At 40.1% G+C, this 18,152-nt stretch overlaps 1 protein-coding gene across 4 annotated transcripts; it reads left to right on the forward strand.

Annotated features, from left to right (window-relative positions):
• Positions 1–1,570: 1,570 nt before the first annotated feature.
• LOC108015862 (putative 115 kDa protein in type-1 retrotransposable element R1DM) lies at positions 1,571–17,113 on the forward strand. Of its 4 annotated transcripts, XR_011605708.1 has the most exons (6): positions 14,080–14,097; positions 15,883–15,968; positions 16,018–16,303; positions 16,367–16,575; positions 16,644–16,803; positions 16,927–17,113. XR_011605708.1 is itself a non-coding variant. In XM_065868748.2 (5 exons), the coding sequence occupies exons 1-2, from the start codon at positions 5,449–5,451 to the stop codon at positions 5,688–5,690; spliced, it is 183 nt and encodes a 60-aa protein (XP_065724820.1). In that variant the 5' UTR covers positions 1,571–5,448; the 3' UTR covers positions 5,691–13,820; positions 15,883–15,968; positions 16,018–16,303; positions 16,367–16,461. The 4 variants fall into 4 exon arrangements, 3 of the variants coding, with proteins under 3 accessions (XP_065724820.1, XP_065724819.1, XP_065724818.1); XM_065868748.2 differs by lacking the exons at positions 14,080–14,097; positions 16,644–16,803; positions 16,927–17,113 and adding exons at positions 1,571–5,626; positions 5,686–13,820 and having other exon boundaries at positions 16,367–16,461; XM_065868747.2 differs by lacking the exons at positions 14,080–14,097; positions 16,644–16,803; positions 16,927–17,113 and adding an exon at positions 1,571–13,820 and having other exon boundaries at positions 16,367–16,461.
• The last annotated feature ends 1,039 nt before the right edge of the window (positions 17,114–18,152 follow it).

Below are 18,152 nucleotides of genomic sequence, written 5' to 3' on the forward strand. Positions count from 1 at the left end.
TTGTGTCGGGTCTACGGTGGCCCCTATGTGTAGGCTTATCATTCTTTCAAAGCTCTTTCGCAGGAATGATTTTAAGCTTATTGGCCTAAAATTCATTGCAGTGGTGTGAGTAGCTTTCCCTGCCTTGGAAATGAAAACCACCTTTGTTTCTTGCCACTCTGTTGGTAGTTCTGCTACCGCCAGGATCGATTGGAAGATTTGTTTCAGCCAGTTCATGGCTATTTGTCCTGCTTGTTAGATGTGAGCCGGTTTTATCCCGTCCGGTCCCGGCGATTCGTATGGTTTAATTCGGTTCCCTCTCCTGCTTTCCTTTCAGGAGGATGACCTGCTTGTTGGCTCCCCGGGAAGTGAGCGTCTAGGAGCAGGTCCAAGGACTCTTTACAGGAGTCTGACCATGATCCATTTGCTTTTTGAAGATAGCCCCAAGGCGCGGCAGTCTTAGAGAGTATTTTCCTGAGCCTTGCGGCATCAGTTGTTTTTTCTATGTCAGAGCAGAAGGTCTGCCATGCCGTTCGTTTTGCTCTTCTAATGGCCTTTTTGTAAAAGGCTAGTTTATACTTGTAGTTCAGCCAGTTAGTGTCCTCATTTCCCGCCTTAGCTCTGTTAAACAGGCATCTGCAGTTGGTTCTGAGGGCTGATAGTTGTTGGGTCCACCATGGGGGTTCTTTCCTTCCTATCAATCAATCCTCAGGAAGGAAAAAACCCCCCAACACCAGGGGGGTTTTTCCTTCCTTTTGGTTTCCCTGTGGGGCATGTCACTTTGAAGGCAGTGTTGCATGCCTCTGTGAATTTATATACTGTTTCGTCCCGCTCCTGTGGGTTTGTAATGCTTTCTGGCGGTTCCATGGGGAGGATATTCATCACAACTTCTTTGTACCTGTGCCAGTCGGCTCGTCTGGGGTTAGCGAAGCTGACCGGCCAGGGCGAATCAAGGGACAGTACGGTTTCTATGAATCTATGGTCCGAAAAGGAGTGCTCGTCAGAGACTTCCAAATTTTTGAATGCGCCTACGAATGAGTCTGATACCAAAGTTAGATCTATGATCGTTTGGCAAGCTTTAGTTATGAACGTAGGGACATTGCCCCTTCTGCATAAGAAAAGGTTCGAATTTACAATAAAATCAAAAAGAGACTCACCTCTGTCGCTGTTGTTTGGGCAACCCCACGGGGAGTGATGGGCGTTGGCGTCACAACCTATTACCAAACCTTTCCTGAGCTTTTCGCATTCCTCTACCAGTCCCCTGACCAGCGCATCTGGGGGGTTTTCCTTTTCAAAGGCCAAGTAGGCCGATGGGACCCTTATAGAGCCACTTTGCAGCTCCAGACCTTCTTTGGGGCAAGCATAAGCTTGTATTTCTTTGTTCCTAGTCCAACAACCTTGCTACCTTACTACCCAAGGTTCCTGTACAAGGACTAGGTCGGCTACGCCTTCGGTCAGGCGAAGCAGAAGTGCAGCAGACGCTGCTTTACTGTGGAGAAGGTTTATTTGTAGAAGTCTTAGTGACATCTACAGCTTCAACCTCCACCACCGTGACGTCGGCCTCCTCTGTATCTCTGAGGTCTACGTCCTCGATAGCCGGTCAGAGCGCTCGCATCTCTTTGATTAGCGACGAATCAGTGGAGTAGCCGTCCTCCGGCCCACCAGGTGCCTCCAACTCCTCAGCAAGCACCTGCTCGGCTGGGTTGCCAGCTGCTAGCGGCGTTGGAGTCGCCCTTATACACCTTGATGTGTATCGCACTGAACCCGAAGTTCAGCACTCCTCTAGCAGTTTCGATCGGAGCAGCTGACTCCTTGGTCAAGACCAACACCGCCTGGTTTACGTCCCCTTCATGCTCCTCCACCTTGACGACTTTCCAGTCCTTCGTGGGGAGGTGGGGATTGCATTCTTGCAACATGAAGAGGGTGTCCTCCGGCGCCTTGATCGCTGCTGGAAGCCAAATCCTGGCTCGGGGCCTACTGGGGACATCGCGCCAGTCTAGCGCGACGATGTTCACCCCTTCGTAGACCTAACCGAGCTTGCTCGTCGCCTCTTTGTACAAGTCGTCCGACCGCTGACTGTCGAAGGCCACCACCTTGACGCTGCCCTGGTACCAGCCCGCGTCCATGCAGTAGGGCGAGGTGCCTGGCTTCTCCCGTACCATGCGCTGGCAAATGAGGGAAAGGTGGGACTCCACTGCCTTCCACTTGTTCCTGGGGATCCTGCCCTCCGGATTTCCCCTGTCAATTATGCCGAGTAGGACACGGTTCTTCGTGATTTTTGCGAACGAGACCGATGGCTGGATCTTAGATCTTTTCGCCGATGGTCCGGGTAGTTCGATCGCTGCCGTTTCGCCTGAGTCCCTTCTTGAGTGGGCTTATCCTGCCCGTAGTTAGGAAGCACCTTCCTTGCAAACTGTACTTTTTTTTAGCAATTCAGGCGAAGGAGTGGCAACGGTGCTCCTAGTATGAGAGCGCAGAGTCTGGGCGGCAGTCCGCCTTTCTGCGTATGTGTATTTGTTTGTTGCAGCGGGTGGCCCGAGCGCTTTGGCAGTGCCTACCGCTGCTTTAGGCGCAGATACGCCCGTGGCACCCGTCACCCCCAGTTTGGGATGCCGCCCTTTCGGGACCGTGCTGGTGCGGATGGTGGAATCAGTGTTCAGCTTATCCGTGGGCTTTTTGAGAGTTATGTTGTTGATTGACTTTTTATGTTCCATATTTTGTTCCACGAGTTGCGGAGAAGGGGAAAAGTCCGCCCAGGCAGAGATCCGCGATGCCCGGGTAAGGCGATAGTTAGAACAGGGGGTCGCCATGTCCCTGAGCACACCGTTTGAGACTGGGCTAGTTTTTGATCCGGGCCCCCAGCCAGGCTGACTCTCGGCACGGTCCGTATTACACCGTAGTGCGGCCGGAGTGAGATGTTGTTTGGGAGGGGAGATGGGTAGGTGCTGTGTTGGGAGTGTGTTTGTGTAAAGCAACTGCTTAGATGCGCCTGAACAACTCGCATCGTCGGTATTGCTTCGTTGCAATATACCCACTGGCTGTCCGGGACTGTTTATTTACTGGGGTTTCCGTCCACGATTCCGTATTTGACTTCTCCCACCAGCTTATTCACAGTTGGCCTCGAGAGAGTTCGTCCGCGACCCGCTCGGTTGCCCCAGCTAGGCGACTTTGGAACCATTTCACAAGTTCCTCAGCCGAGCTGCTAAGAGTTTCTTGATAACAATATTTTTCTTCAGCTGCCTCCTCTGTAAGAAATTTTGTTCCATATCTAAGCTCATTCATTTTGTCCTCTATATTCTGTGGCTCCAGTGGTTTTGCTTCGTCTAGCTGCTCTTGGTATTTTTATAAATTGCCTCTCAATACTTATTAGGCTTTTCTGTATCATAGGTGATTTCATTCTCAAAAATGTGCGTTCTACCCGAGAAAAGTTCAAATGATATTAATTTAGTAGTTGCATGAATAGAATCGTTACACGTAAGAATTGAAAAAAAAGTATAATGAGAGTTTAATGGAGTCTTTGTCTTCTGAAATATTACTTTAGGTGGGTGTCAGTCGTACTTTAATGTCTGACATGTCTCGCATTTATTTATTACCAGAGTAGTTCGGTTTTTAATATAAGAACAAGGAAGAACGCTATAGTCGAGTACCTCGACTATCAGATACCCGTTACTCAGCTATATGGAGATATGCAAGCAGCAAAGCGAGATTAAAATGCGCCACCTACCGGAGGTATACAGATTTAAGCGTTATGGGCGTTAGAGTGGGCGTGGCAAATTTTTTTTTGGATCAATCGATAGGTATCGACGAGACCAATACATTTCAGTTAAAAATTTGTCCGGGTAGATTAATATTTAGAGCATTTTACTAATATGTGAGAGATGTCTTCACGTGTATTTGTCTAAAGCGTAGCCGCTTAAAATTCTGTTTAGTTGTTTAACTTCGAGGCGATTAAGATTGCAGTTTTCTTTTTTTTTCGGCCAAAGAGCTAGTGGGATGGCTCGCAGGGCGCCGAGCTGAAGGCTACCGAACGGGTCGCAGGTTGCGGATAGCGAGCGCCCTGGTTCTCCAGGGTAGCAACGAATAAGCGTGGAAGTTGGCTACCGCCAAGCCCCCAATACGAAACGTAAATAAGTAGCCCTGGAGTGTCAGCGGGTATCTGCGCCGTAGCAGTACCGACGTCGCGCTTGTGCTGCCGCCTCTGACAAATAGCCCTTCCCACACTCTTTGAACCTACCTCTTTCCTACCCACACAACTCATCTCACCCCGGGCTGGACTAAGTTGTCATTCGAACCGTGCCGAGAGTCAATCTGGCTGGGAGCCCGAGTTATCAAAAAACTCAGTCTAAAACGGTGAGCTCAGGCAAGTGGCGACCGCCTGTTCTAAGTCAGCCTTACCCGGGTACAGCGGATCTCTGCCCGGGTGCACCTGTCCCTTCTCCGCAGCTCGTGGGAACTAACATGGAGAATTTAACTAACAAAAAAAAAAAAAACAGGCAACAACAAAAAAGAGCCCGACACTCTCAAAAAGTCAGAGGTCGTAAGCAACGACGATAAGAAGAGCAAGATCACGGCTCCCTGTGGCTCCCAAGGCCAGCGAACAACGCAGCCGGCTAGGCCCAGCTCACCACAACGACAAGCCCAAGCCTTCCACGAGCGTAGGTATAGCTAACCAGCTACTCCAGCCTGAGGGGATCGCCAAAGCCGGTCTCGTGGTGAATACCAGGGCAAAGGAGTTCAAGAGAGTTCCACCTAACCAAGCAGGACCTCTTGATCGCAAGAAAGCTTTTCGGATCCTCAAACGGCTGGCCACCAACCCGATACGAGAGGATCAAGCCTCAAAATTGGATTACCTAAAAATCCAAGAAGGCCACCTGATTGCATAGATGCAGGGTGGTACCAGGGCAACGAGAGGTCGGCAGCACTTTACAAGGCTGCCATTAACAAGGTCAGCGAGGTCTACCCCGGGGCCAAGCTGGCAGTTTGCGAGGCCGCAGTCATCCCGTCTCGACCGAGAGCGAGGATGTGGCTGCCTTCGAAACCAGAGGCTATACTCAGCTTGCTGTCCAGGCTCAATCCGAAACTTCCAACAGACGGTTGGAAGGTGGTCAAGGTGGAGAAAACCGAGCGCGTCACCATGAGCGTGGTAATTTTCTTGAACCAGGCCTGCTTGGAACGCCTCGCAGCCCAACAACACCGGGTGAACTACGGGTTCGATAAGGTGCAGCTACGAATCTACGACACCGATAAGTTAGCGGCAGACAACCTGGCTGCCGGTACGTCGTACGAACCCCCGCGACGACGAATTAGAACAAGAAGAGGCCACCCTCACCGGCTACGTGTCAACCGACTCGGAGCTGACAGAGAGCCTGAAGCAGCTGTGCACCCAGGACACAAGTCGACCAGGGCGCTCTGTTCTCCAGGACATAGCGGAGGAAGCGGAGGGTACCCAGCCCGATTTCAGTACCAAAGATGGTGCAGTTTCTGCAAATTAACCTGCACCATAGCAAGGCAGAATCCGCTGCCCTCCTCACCCGCCTGGCAACAGGCAACATAGACGTACTTCTCATTCAAGAGCCATGGATTGTTGGTAACAACATCTGTGGCTTATCAACCCCCCTATACAAGCTATTTTACACCAAGGACAAGGGTAAAACCAGAACCTGCATTCTTACAAAGACACACTTTAATACATTTCTTATTCCACAGTTTAACGAAGGCGACCTCACCACGGTCAGACTGGAGCTGAACGAACACACCCATCACACCATAGCATCATTCTATCTGGCTCACGACTACGAAGGGCCACTACCAAACACCACTACACAACAACTCATACACACACACTCATCTAAGGAACTCATCCTGGGTGGGGACGCTAACTCACACCACACACAATGGGGAAGTACAAACACCAACGAAAGGGGTGAGTTACTCTACGACTATCTCCTTCAATCAAATCTATTCATCTGCAACAAAAGTAATGACCCAACTTTCATCACTAGAAATAGGAGGGAAGTACTAGACATTACACTAATATCTGATCCCCTACTTAACCAGCTAGAAGCGTGGAAGGTGGGGATCGAACACTCATTCTCAGACCACCGATACATAGAATTTACAATAAGTCTAGACTGTCCTCTCGCCGAGAACATCACTAATCTAAGATTAACCAACTGGGGATACTACAATAATCTCTTCAACAGGAACCTACACGCTCCTCCGTCACACATACGCAACCGTCAAGAATTAGATAACCTAGTTAACACTTTTACTGATATCTGCGGTGAGGCCTTAAAAAGGGCTTGTCCAAGCAGAACAGTCAAAGCAAAGCATAAACCCCCTTGGTGGAACGCAACCTTGGCGAACCTTAAAAGAGAGTGTAGAACTTACTTCAATAGAGCTAAATACAACAATAGCGAATCCTCCTGGAATTTATATCATACAAAACTAAGCCTATACAAGAAGGAAATTAGAATATCAAAACGAAGAGCTTGGGCTAATTTCTGCAGTAGCATAGAATCTACTGCGGAAGCATCCAGACTCAGAAGAATTTTAGCAAAATCTCAAGCAACCATTGGCTATCTAAAAACCAATGCTGACAGCTCGACGGAAAACAGTCAGGAAACCCTTGAACTATTGCTAGACACCCACTTCCCTAAAAACACCCATGCAGTGAAGGACCTCTACATAGAGGAGAACTTAGACGACCAGAGTATAGACAACATCTCTAACCCTAGTCGAATTCAATGGACTGTTAACTCTTTTAAGCCCTTCAAATCCCCCGGCCCAGATGGGTTCTTCCCGACCCAGCTACAACGGACACTAGATATTTCCCTACCCTGACTGACAGCCATCTTCGGCGGCTGCCTTGCTCTAAACCATATTCCAACAAGGTGGCTGGACGTTAAGGTAATTTTTATACCGAAAGCCGACAAACCCTCCAACACCAACCCAAAGGACTTCCGCCCGATTAGTCTCTCTTCCTTCTTGCTGAAGACCCTGGAAAGGCAAATTGACACCCATATCAGGCTAATCATGGTCAACAAACTACTATCACTTCTAGAAGAGGAGGGCACTAAAGTGGTAGCCTACGCGGACGACGTGGTTATCCTACTGCGGGGCAAATTCCCGCAAACTCTTTGCACTCTATTGGAGGCAGCCTTATCCACCCTCTCCAGGTGGGCGGCTGTCTGTGGACTGGGAGTTAACCCAGGAAAGACCGAACTAGTATAAGATACCAAATCGAATTCTCCCAAAATATTCAGGAAGCCATGACCAACCTGGAAACGTCAGCACATCATGACATAGATATTTTCATCTTCTCGGACAGTCAAGCATCTCTCAGGGCCCTCGACTCCTACACAACGAACTCAAAAACAATCTCTGAATGCCGCAAATCTCTTAAAGAGATGGCTACTCATATGAGAATTAACCTCATCTGGGTGCCTGGACACCGCAATATTGAGGGCAACTGCATAGCAGACGAGCTAGCAAGACAGGGGACAACCGCCGATATCCTTCGCGATAAGAACACGGTGGGTATGCCCATGGCTACCTGCAAGCTCCGTCTCAGGCAGAGACTGTACGCACTTTCCAACAACCGTTGGAGCTCAATCTCAACATGCCACAATTCTGAGCTCACATGGCCAAACTAAAACTCGAAAAGAACAAAAACTCTCCTACAATGTAGCAGGGAGGACATCTCCACTCTCCTAAATGCCCTCACGGGCCACTGCCTTATAGGGACTCATGCGCTCAGGCTGGGACTCAGTTCCCACGACTTCTGCCGAAACTGCAAACAGATAGACGTAGAGGATAGCATCGAACATCTCCTATGCTTTTGCCCAGCGCATAACCTAAAGCGCTTTCAAACCCTAGGTAGCTACACACTTCCGAACCTGGCGGCCATTCAGGGCGTAAGTATTCAAAAACTCTTATGTTCCTTAAAAAGAACAAAATACTTCGCGATAGCAAATGACCCATGAGCTAGGGAAAAGGATCTAATCAGAGATCATGTGGTATCACAAGGGGCCCAATGTGGCCTAAGTGTGGGGATTAGGATCTAATCTCCAACCACTCCTACCTAACCTAACCTAAGTTGCAGTTTTAGTCTTTAAACCATGGAATTTTGTCAACGTATGGAAATATTAGGCAATATCCTCTGTTTCTCTCAAGGCAGAAAGCGTTATATTCTCTTTCCCAATCAATCATAATGCGATTATATAAATGTGTGATGGCATCGTTTAGAGTGTATCTCAAGGATACATATGATCCTTTGATTCTGGCATTTTTGGCTGCGGAATTTGCCAGTTCATTTCCTTCGATATTAAGTGGCTTGGTATGTGTTGCAATTCGAGATATAGGATACTTTGACTGTTTTCTATTTATTTAAAGATATCTAATGCTATGCAATTGGATACACAGCATTTCTTCAGAGTTTGCAGCGCACCCAAACTGTCAGTCAGGATGGCTATTTTGACCAAATTTTCTGAATTTGCAAAGTTTATGGCTTTCTCCAGGGCTGTTGGCTCGGCAGTTAGCAAAGAACGATTGGAATTTGCATAAAAACTTTTAATAGTATTAGACTTGGAACGAACAAAGGCAACTGAGCCGTCAGTGTATAAAATTTCAAAACCTTTTTTATTTAAATTGTCAAGTTTTTCTTTGAGGAGTGAATTAACTAAAGACGTATTTTTTATAATATATACTCTATATATATAACAAGGAAGAACGCTATAGTCGAGTACCTCGACTATCAGATACCCGTTACTCAAAGGGAAATGGAGATATGCAAGCAGCAAAGCGAGATTAAAATGCGCCACCTACCGGCGGTAGACAGATTTAAGCGTTATGGGCGTTAGAGTGGGCGTGGAAAATTTATTTTTGGATCAATCGATAGGTATTGACGACACCAATACATTTCAGTTAAAATTTCTTATCTAGCATGCAAATTGTGGGCGTCACAGGTTTTCGCGGTTTGTGGGCGTTTAAGTGGGCGTGGCAAACTTTTTTTTAGGTCAATCGATAGGTATTGTTGAAAACAATACATTTCAGTTAAAATTTTCTATCTAGCATCAAAACTGTAGGAGTTACAGTTTTGGGCGGTTTGTGGGCGTTAGAGTGGGCATGGCAGTCTACTGAAACAAACTTGCGCTGCGTAAGAAGCTCAGGAATCTGTACGCCAAATCTCAATAGCCTCGCTCTCATAGTTTCCGAGATCTCAGCGTTCATCCGGACAGACAGACGGACAGACGGACATGGCTAGATCAACTCGGCTAGTGATCCTGATCAAGAATATATATACTTTATGGGGTCGGAAACGCTTCCATCTGCCTGTTACATACTTTCCGACGAATCTAGTATACCCTTTTACTCTACGAGTAACGGGTATAAAAATATATATATATAATATATATATGATAATACCCTTAAAGAAATCCGCATCCACCGATATTTTCCGAGATTTATAGGAAAAAAATCCTTAGACTAGCAATTGAATCATAAATATCTTTGAATTCCGAGTAAACCTTTATGTAGCTAGTGTTTTTTTCTGTGAAATCATTGGTCAAAAGAGAAGCTGCTGGTAAACAATAATTGAAAATCTGGGCCAATTCCTTTGCCGTTGTAAATTTTATTCTATATTCCGGAGGAAGTTCTCCTGCTAAATGATATATTATGTTAATAGCAGTTGATTTAATAAGTCCAAGCGATTTCCTAAGCAAAAAATTTGCATGGACCTTAATACTGTTTGTTATTGTTTTCGAAATGTTAGCGAAGGAAGACGAAGGCATAATCGTATTTGGGTCTTACAAATGCCTTAAAAAGATTTAGGGCCTTACTAGGATGAATGCCAAAGCGACAACCACTTAGCATATTTAGGAGCATATTTGTTTTATTAGCTTTGGCTATGATATGTTTGACATGTCCTATAGAGGAATTATTTATACTAATGGTCCTACCTAAATAAATAACTTGATCTACATCGTTAATAGCTACATTATTGCACATAATATTTAATAATTTCTTTTTATTATTAAAATGCATCACAGACGATTTGAGAGGGTTAAAAGTTAAATTAATAGATTTGCACATTTCCCTAAAAACGTTTACCTTATGCTCAAGAACATTTCTGGCAGTCATAAAATCTTTGTCAAAAGTAATAAGGAAGAAATCGTCCGCGTATTGCAATAAAGTGCTTTGATGATCATTTATGGCATGCAACTCAGAAGTGTACAAATTAAAAAGTATTGCACTGAGACAGCTTCCTTGGCTGACTCCCTTATTCACAGTAATTTCGGAGTTAACCATTATTAAAATTCTTTTACTTAGGAAACTGATTATAAAATTAATATCTAGAATGTTAAAACCACTATTTATAAGAATTTTTGCTAAAATTGGAATATTGACTATTCAGCATTTAATTCAAAGGCTTTACTTATATCTAAACCTGCTGCTGTGACATGAAAACCTTTAGCTTTAAAATTAGCTATATTATTAATAACATCATTAATGCAGTGAGCTGTGGAGCAAAACGCTTAAAAGACAGATTGGTCGATTATTTGTTATTATAGACGACGGTGCTTTTTTTTGGAACTGGAACAACTTTAATTCTACGCCAAGAATCTGGTACTGTGCCATCGTTAAGAATTTCATTAACCATAGATTCCAAATTTTGGACTTCGTCAGGGGGTAAGGAGAAAAGCATGCTATAAGAAATGTTGTCTGGACCTTTTGCGGAATTGAGGTTACGTGTTTTTTGAATTTAGTGAGTTCAGATGCAGAAAAACACGTTCTATTTATGGTTTGAATGTCAAAGGAGGGAAGATCCATTTGAATACATTCTGCGGTATCTGGAGCTGAGGAAATCTGATGAAGGAAAGCAATATGATCAGAATCGCTAAATTGTCTGCTGGTGGGTTTAATTTGTTTGTAGGATTTTAAAGATTTAATAGTTTGCCACATTTCTTTCATTGACTTTGGGTTTGTCAAATCATCTGCTAATTTATTCATATTCTCTTTTCTTACCTTGTAAAAATAGTTATTAAGTTTTTTGTTATTTTCAAAGAAAATTTTTGCGTCTGATAACAGCTTGGTTTTGTAATATTTTTGTCTGCTAGCATTTCTTAATCTGAAAAGTCTCTCTCAGGTCTCGTCCCAGTATTTCTTTGGAATATATTTGTTTTTCTCATTTATTTTAACTGTATTTCTTTTTAAAATATTGTTTGTTGTATTTGTGAGATTATAAAGAGAAGTATTTTTATATTGAAAAAATCGTCTAAAACTTGAGATTGAAGAAGCTTATGGTTATTTGTAGTAGCAGCAATATTAGTCAATTCTTATATTATTGGGAAGTGATTGCTATTTGAAATTTTAGAATTTGAGGTAGACCAATTGAGGTTTCCCTCAAAGACCTCCCTGTCTTTGTTTACAAATGTTAGATCAAGTGCAGAAAAATAAGGCGGATAAGGAGAGTATGTGGGAGAACCATCATTCAAGCAGAAAAAACCTGCAGAAATAAGGATTTGTTCTAAAACTTGACCTTTATTATCATGAGTAGAGTTTCCCCAAATTGACGACTTAGCATTTAGGTTACCACCTACTATAGATAGTCCCCCAAGAGCCGCTGCCGTCATAAGAGCATCTCTACAACCTTTCTCGAAATCATTTATGCTAGTACTGGGAAGAGCATATACACTGAAAACATTAATATTGTGCTTTAGATTGATAGTAGCTATTCCAATTGTTTCAATTTCAATGTCGCAGTTGATGATTTTAAATTTAATATTTTTTTAATATAAATTCCTACACCGCTATAACTGTCATTACATACGAAATTAAAATTAGAAAGACTGCACATAGCATTATTTTTAATCCAGATTTCGGAAAAGAGCAATATCAACGTTGTTGTTAACTAAAAAAAGTTCAAGAAGCTGTTTGTTATTTTTGGCTGTCAGACTTTGAATATTATATTGCAAAATTTTCATGAAAATAAGCCAAAAAACAAAAAAGAAAAAAAAAACATGTAAAAAGTAAACATAAAAATAAAATGCTTCTAAAAACCAAAATATAAAAAATAAATTAAAAGCATTGAATTAAACTGTTTTCAGCGGTTTCTAAGGGTGAAGACTGTGTAAAATAAATAGGTTGGGAGGGAGAGAGGTTTTGTTGGTGCTGTGCAAAATTGGAAGGTTGAGATAACTGTGAAAAAATGGAAGATTGTGAAGAAGTAGTAATGAATTTATCACTAAGAGAACAGCTGTTATCCTTAATTGCAGCTCTATAGCTATTCATAGTGGATTGTGCATTCCTATTTTCATTTATACAATTTTGATTTATTTTTACTACACTCAGAAAAAAACGCATCCTAAATTTGTGCGCGATTTATACTTGATTTCGGATAGTACTTTTTGGGCTTGTTTTAAGAATGAGTACGTTGAGCGTTCTTGAATTAAGAATAAATCGTTCTTAAAACACAAATTATCCGAAAAAGTGCTTGATTCGAGAACATTATTCAATAAACAGGACCAAACAAGTACGATTTCTGCCTTTCCTAAGTATAATATATTCTGAAAAAAAATGTTTCTTGGTAAGCACGAATATTCTCAACGTGATCACTAAAAGTACTTAATTTAAGAAAATTTGGTTTTAGTATTCTTAAAATAGAAATTAATTATTCTCATTAGTACTACAAAACTTCAAAAATAAATAGTATATCAACAAGTACAGTTTGTGCTTAAATCAATAATATAACGCACTTCTTATGTTTGCTGATGAATATGCTGCGCGTCTTGAATCAAGAATAAATCATTCTTAAAGCCCAAACTATACGAAAATGTTTTTGATTCAAGAAAAATCAGGTTTTAGTATCCCTAAAATAGGAATGAATTATTCTCATTTATAGTACAAAACATCAAAAATATAAAGTATACCAACAAGTACAGTTTGTGCTTAAGTCAATAATATAACGCTCTTATTATGTTTGCTAAAAAAGAACAAATGTTGCTTAATTTAAATAGATTTTGCACTTAGTGTAGTGTAGACAAAAATCGCAAACATTAAAAAATGTTATAAAACAGATCCTCAAGCACTTTTTGTGCTTAGATCAGAGAAAGAAATAGGAAATTAATAATTAATTATTAAATATTACCGTACGCTTCTATGTATTTTCAAAACATTAAGAATTGTACATATGAACAAAAAACATGACGAATTGGTTATTATTTATAATTAATAAGGATGTTCTCCAAACAAGCACATTTTGTGTTTAGATCGGAGAAGGAAGTAAAAAATTGATAATTGTCCTTATATACATATGTACTCTGAAACGGAATAAGGAAATACGTCTGCATTTTTCATACAGTCCAATCTACGCCTAATCGCTTATACACATCCACAATTGTGCAATTTTGTTGCAAAAAAATTAACACAAGTGCAAGTGTTTTCCTATAATGTAAGCGATGGGCTGAAAAAATATCGATAGTTTGAAGCTTGCCCAAAATTAAAAGTATTCATTTGAATCAAAACATGAAAAAAAGTATAAAGAACTATCTATATTAATATTAATAAAACTAATATTTTAATAAATTTAAATCCAAAAACGTTTAACGTAATACATACCATAGGTAAAGTTTACTATAGAACAAAAATCTCGATACCAACACGAGATGATATTAGATATATTGATACAATTGAATGGTAGCCCCAGCTCTAGAAAGGAGATATTCACTTTTGATCTGATCGCGTGTGTCAAAGTTATGTGAAAATAAGTGCAATTAGTGACGCGAAGCTGGAAGAGTTTTTAAAAGAATATGAACTGGAAGATGTTCGGGATCACCTCGAAAGTAAGTAATAATAATGCCATATCCAATGTGTAATAATTGTGAATTGAAGTGAAGTAATAATTGTGCACTTGGTATTCCTGGAAAACTACATTGAGCAAACATACTTATACAGGCAAAATACTACAAATTACATATGTACATAGAACCGTACCGCGAAAAGTGCTCACTTTTTATAGTTTTTTTTCGCTAAATACATATGTACTTATTTATGTGCATATTTACGTATTTACATGTGCATTGTACATGTTTATGTACATTTTTGAGTGCTAACCCAGTCGTAAGTTGCGGAACGTGTTTTAAAAAAACATAGTTCTGGGTCGTACCTTTTTTACGCAAAACAGCACGCATGCAAATTTTGCAAGGCAAATGTGCGTGCTGGGTGCATTCTATTGCGGTGCCTTCTAGAAGTGTTTCAGAATAATGCATCCAGAGGCATGCCCAAACACCCGTTTCGGGAACGTATTCCGAAAGAAATAGTTCTGGGTCGTATCTTTTTTACGCAAAGCAACACGCGTGCAAATTTAACTAGCAACTGTGCGTGCTGGGGGCAGTCTTTTGGGTGCCATCTGGGTGTATTTCAATATAGTGCATCCAGGAGCATTTTAGTGGGAATGTAAAAAAACCAAACTCAAACCCGAAGGTTGCCGATGCCCATTTTTTTACAATCGTCTTTTTTCGGAACTGTTCTCTTGACAAACAAATAATAAAGACAAAAGGGAACATGCAAGGAAGCGAGCGGTTTTTCTTGCCTCTTGCATTTCTCGTCAGTTGCATTTTTAGTTCTGAAAAGTGAAGTTCGTGCCACGTGTTTTGAAAAAGTTTGTTGCTTTCTGCCACCAATTTTACATCAATATTTTCACAGGTAAGTAAAGTGTAGATAATTTAGTTCAATATGAACACAATAAAATAACACAGTACATGTACACTGAACATTCAAACTAAAAACATATTAAACAAATAAAATAATAACTATTTGTATGTAAATTGTACATACAATATAAACATATTGTATATTTGTAATGTATATACACATATTTCATATTCAATTTGCTTTATATTTTTCAGAATCGCAAAAAATGAATGGGCACACCAAGGACTGAACTGCGTAAATGACAAAAGTACATAAACAAGAAGGAAGCACCAAAGCACCGTACAGAAGGGGAGTTACTCCGATTAAAAATTAGTTGCGTTTTTGAATATTGAAATGAAAATAAATATGAAATTGAAATCCAGTTTTATGTATTCCTGGGGAAAACTTCCAGATATTTCGTTTTTGAATGCTTCTAGGTGCATTCCTGGGTACACGTTACAGGTGCATTAAAAAAGAGTACACCCAGAAGGAGTTTAGTATGTTGCTTCCAGGTGCATTCCAGATATATGCTTCCAGAAGCATGCAACGGGTGCATTCTTTTTTGTCCCGCACCCGTGTAAAAAGAATGGACAGACTCATCACTTCCGGAACACCTTTTCGATGCCATTTCATAATGAAAGAACGCGTGCTGGAATGCTGTCATTTACGACTGGGGGGTGTTGTGACTTGTCAACACACATTTAAAAATACATAACATATGTAGATACACTGCCAAAGCACATGTTTAGGCTTGCATTAATAATTGCGATCCAAAAATAAAGTTATGCGGGTTTTTATTTAACAAGTTATACTACATTTTTAAAGATTCTTACAGAATTATCATTTTTATCGCAACGGCTTATGCAAGCCCGACCAAGTGCTTTGCCAGTCTATCTATATATGTAAATATGTATATACAGTGTATAACATTAATACTCGGTTTTTTTTTTTAACTTTAAGCGTGAATAAAAGGTTTGAAACTAATAAAAACAAAAAAATGTAATGATACAGAATTAAAGCTTATTTTATAACCTTTTCATAGATTTCTATATATTAATACTTTTCCTTAAACTTAATTGATAAACATGCACAAAAAAAACCTGAATATTAATGTTATACACTGTATGCATGTACATATTTAAGACTGAAATATAATAAATAAAATATTCTTAGATGCACAAATTCAATACGATGATTTAAAAAATATTTTAGCTAAGCAAAATTTGAAGGAAGCCGTTCCACCTTTGGGTCCTAGGTTAAGATTTCGAGAGAAGCTGCTGTCTTGGAGAAAATAAATAGTAAGTAGTTTCTGAAGTTTTAACAAGTATTAAATATTTTTGAATGCAGCTTGGACCAGATATTGAATCGCAGTTGCGTCTCACAAACATAACCAAATCGCTGAAGACGCCGCCTAGGCAAAAGCTTGGGCACTTTATTGACGGAGACCAATAGAGGAAAAGCTATTTTGGATCAAGGAATAAAACAGATGTCTTTAAGCCTGGATATGAAGAACGATCTTATAAGCATTATCCTTGAGGAAATCGTCTCAACAGGGATAACTATCAAATATTCCGATTTTAGTCTGCTGCTGGACGAAATTTGCTTTTACTTACCTGGCGAAGAGAAATGCAAGGTAAAATTTTATTGAAGAGCTTTTAATTTTGATTTTTACTGATATTTTTAATTAATTTTATAGGATTAATACTTCATTTCCCGAGACGGTAAAAAAAATCGTATCGCACTTTCGCTAAAGCTTTCTGTTAATAGAGATGGTGACAATTGGGACTTAGTGTGCGAGAAATGGAAGAACCCTTCCATCTTCGCCAACAAGAGGTCAAACAACTTGACAGCTAAGAGTTTTTCGCTGTCTGGTCAAAATTCGCCCAAGCCCAGTCAACTGAATTGGTAAGTTCTTGAAAAACGGGATAAAATGTATTATATAAATATATAACCATTTCATTTTTTACTTATAGATTGAAATTGATTTTGAAATGATGTACCCGAGGAGAAGCTCGTTTTTGTTTTCGAAATGGGAGACGTTCAAAAATAAAGTCTTCAATTTCTATGACTACAACATTTCAAAGGAATCTTGTAAAGGGCTGCTTAAACAAGCAAAATTATGAAAGAAAATTGGTAAATATTCTAATTTTCATAATTTGTCCTTATTAAATTAACTATTAACTATTTTGAAATTATTTTATGCGCAACTACATCAGTAATTTTTTGTTTTGTTTTTATTTTTTTGGTTTTTCACAGATTTCCAGGATTACTTGATCAGCATTCATCTGTGCGCGGTTTTACCATCGACTGCGCGCTTGTACATATATGAAAAAATCATTCAAGAATTCATATCCCTTTTAATTCATGTCTATACTTAAAATAATTCTAAGTCCTATATAAGGCTGATGTATGTCTAACATATAGCGCAAGTTGCAAAACTGTATGTATTATTTCCTTTTTAAGTTTCCAGTATTATACAACAATAGGAATCAACAAACTCAATGATGCGATACATTAAAACAATAAAATAAAACAAAAACTAAAAAAAACTTTTTTTCTGCAAGCCCAATGCCTTCTTAATTGAAGAATTATAAGTTCTTATGTAAAGATCTTTTTCGGCTGGAATATGGAATTGTAAACTCTTTAATGGAGCATGATTTGTTCTTATTATAAGACCAAGTTATGTTAAAGATAATGCATTTTAATAGTTAAAATGAGTACATACTGTTCTTGAGTGTAGTATGAATAATTCTTTTCTGAAGACTAAGTCCAGCTTAAAGTGAAAATTATATATTTTTGATGCAAGCTGCATATCATCTCGATATAAGCATTGGCCATGGTTCATTTAAGAATATTTTAGACCTGTTTTAAGAATAAATATGGCTATATTACGGACTTAATTATATTTCATTTTAGTACAATTCATACTTGATTTGCGAATTCTTAAACTTAATTAAAGTACAATTCATACTAAAATAAAGTTGTATTTATACTTAAATAAAGAAGATTTCTTACTTAAATCAAGTAGAACACACACTTAATTTCGCCCGAAAATGTTCTCAAATTAAGAATACCGGTTTAAGAACAAAACGTTCTTGAAATGAAAAAACAAGCCCATTTCGTACCTGTCGAAGTTTTGTGACCATTTGGGCTTTAAAGAAGCCCAATGTGCTTGGTTTTTTCTCTGAGTGTACTTTATTGTAGGGAATAAAATTGTGAATGTTTTCTGCAGCAGCCGTGCTATTGTTTTGCATCACAGGTATGGCAGATTTTTTCTGGGTCTGTAGTAGAGGGAAATCCGAGGAATTTAAAATTTCGCAAGAGTTAGTGGATTGCTTTTCAAATAAGGCAGGGAATTTGGTTTTAACTTCTACTCCAGAAAGATTTTCCGACTGTCATGCATTTTTGTATACACCCAGAAAAAAATCCGTTCGAAACGTTCAAAAATCAAGACCAATCGTTGTCAAAAAGTGCGTGAGCCC

The sequence above is a fragment of the Drosophila suzukii genome, unplaced genomic scaffold (assembly GCF_043229965.1).
Source record: "Drosophila suzukii unplaced genomic scaffold, CBGP_Dsuzu_IsoJpt1.0 scf_35, whole genome shotgun sequence".
Lineage (NCBI taxonomy): Eukaryota > Metazoa > Arthropoda > Insecta > Diptera > Drosophilidae > Drosophila > Drosophila suzukii.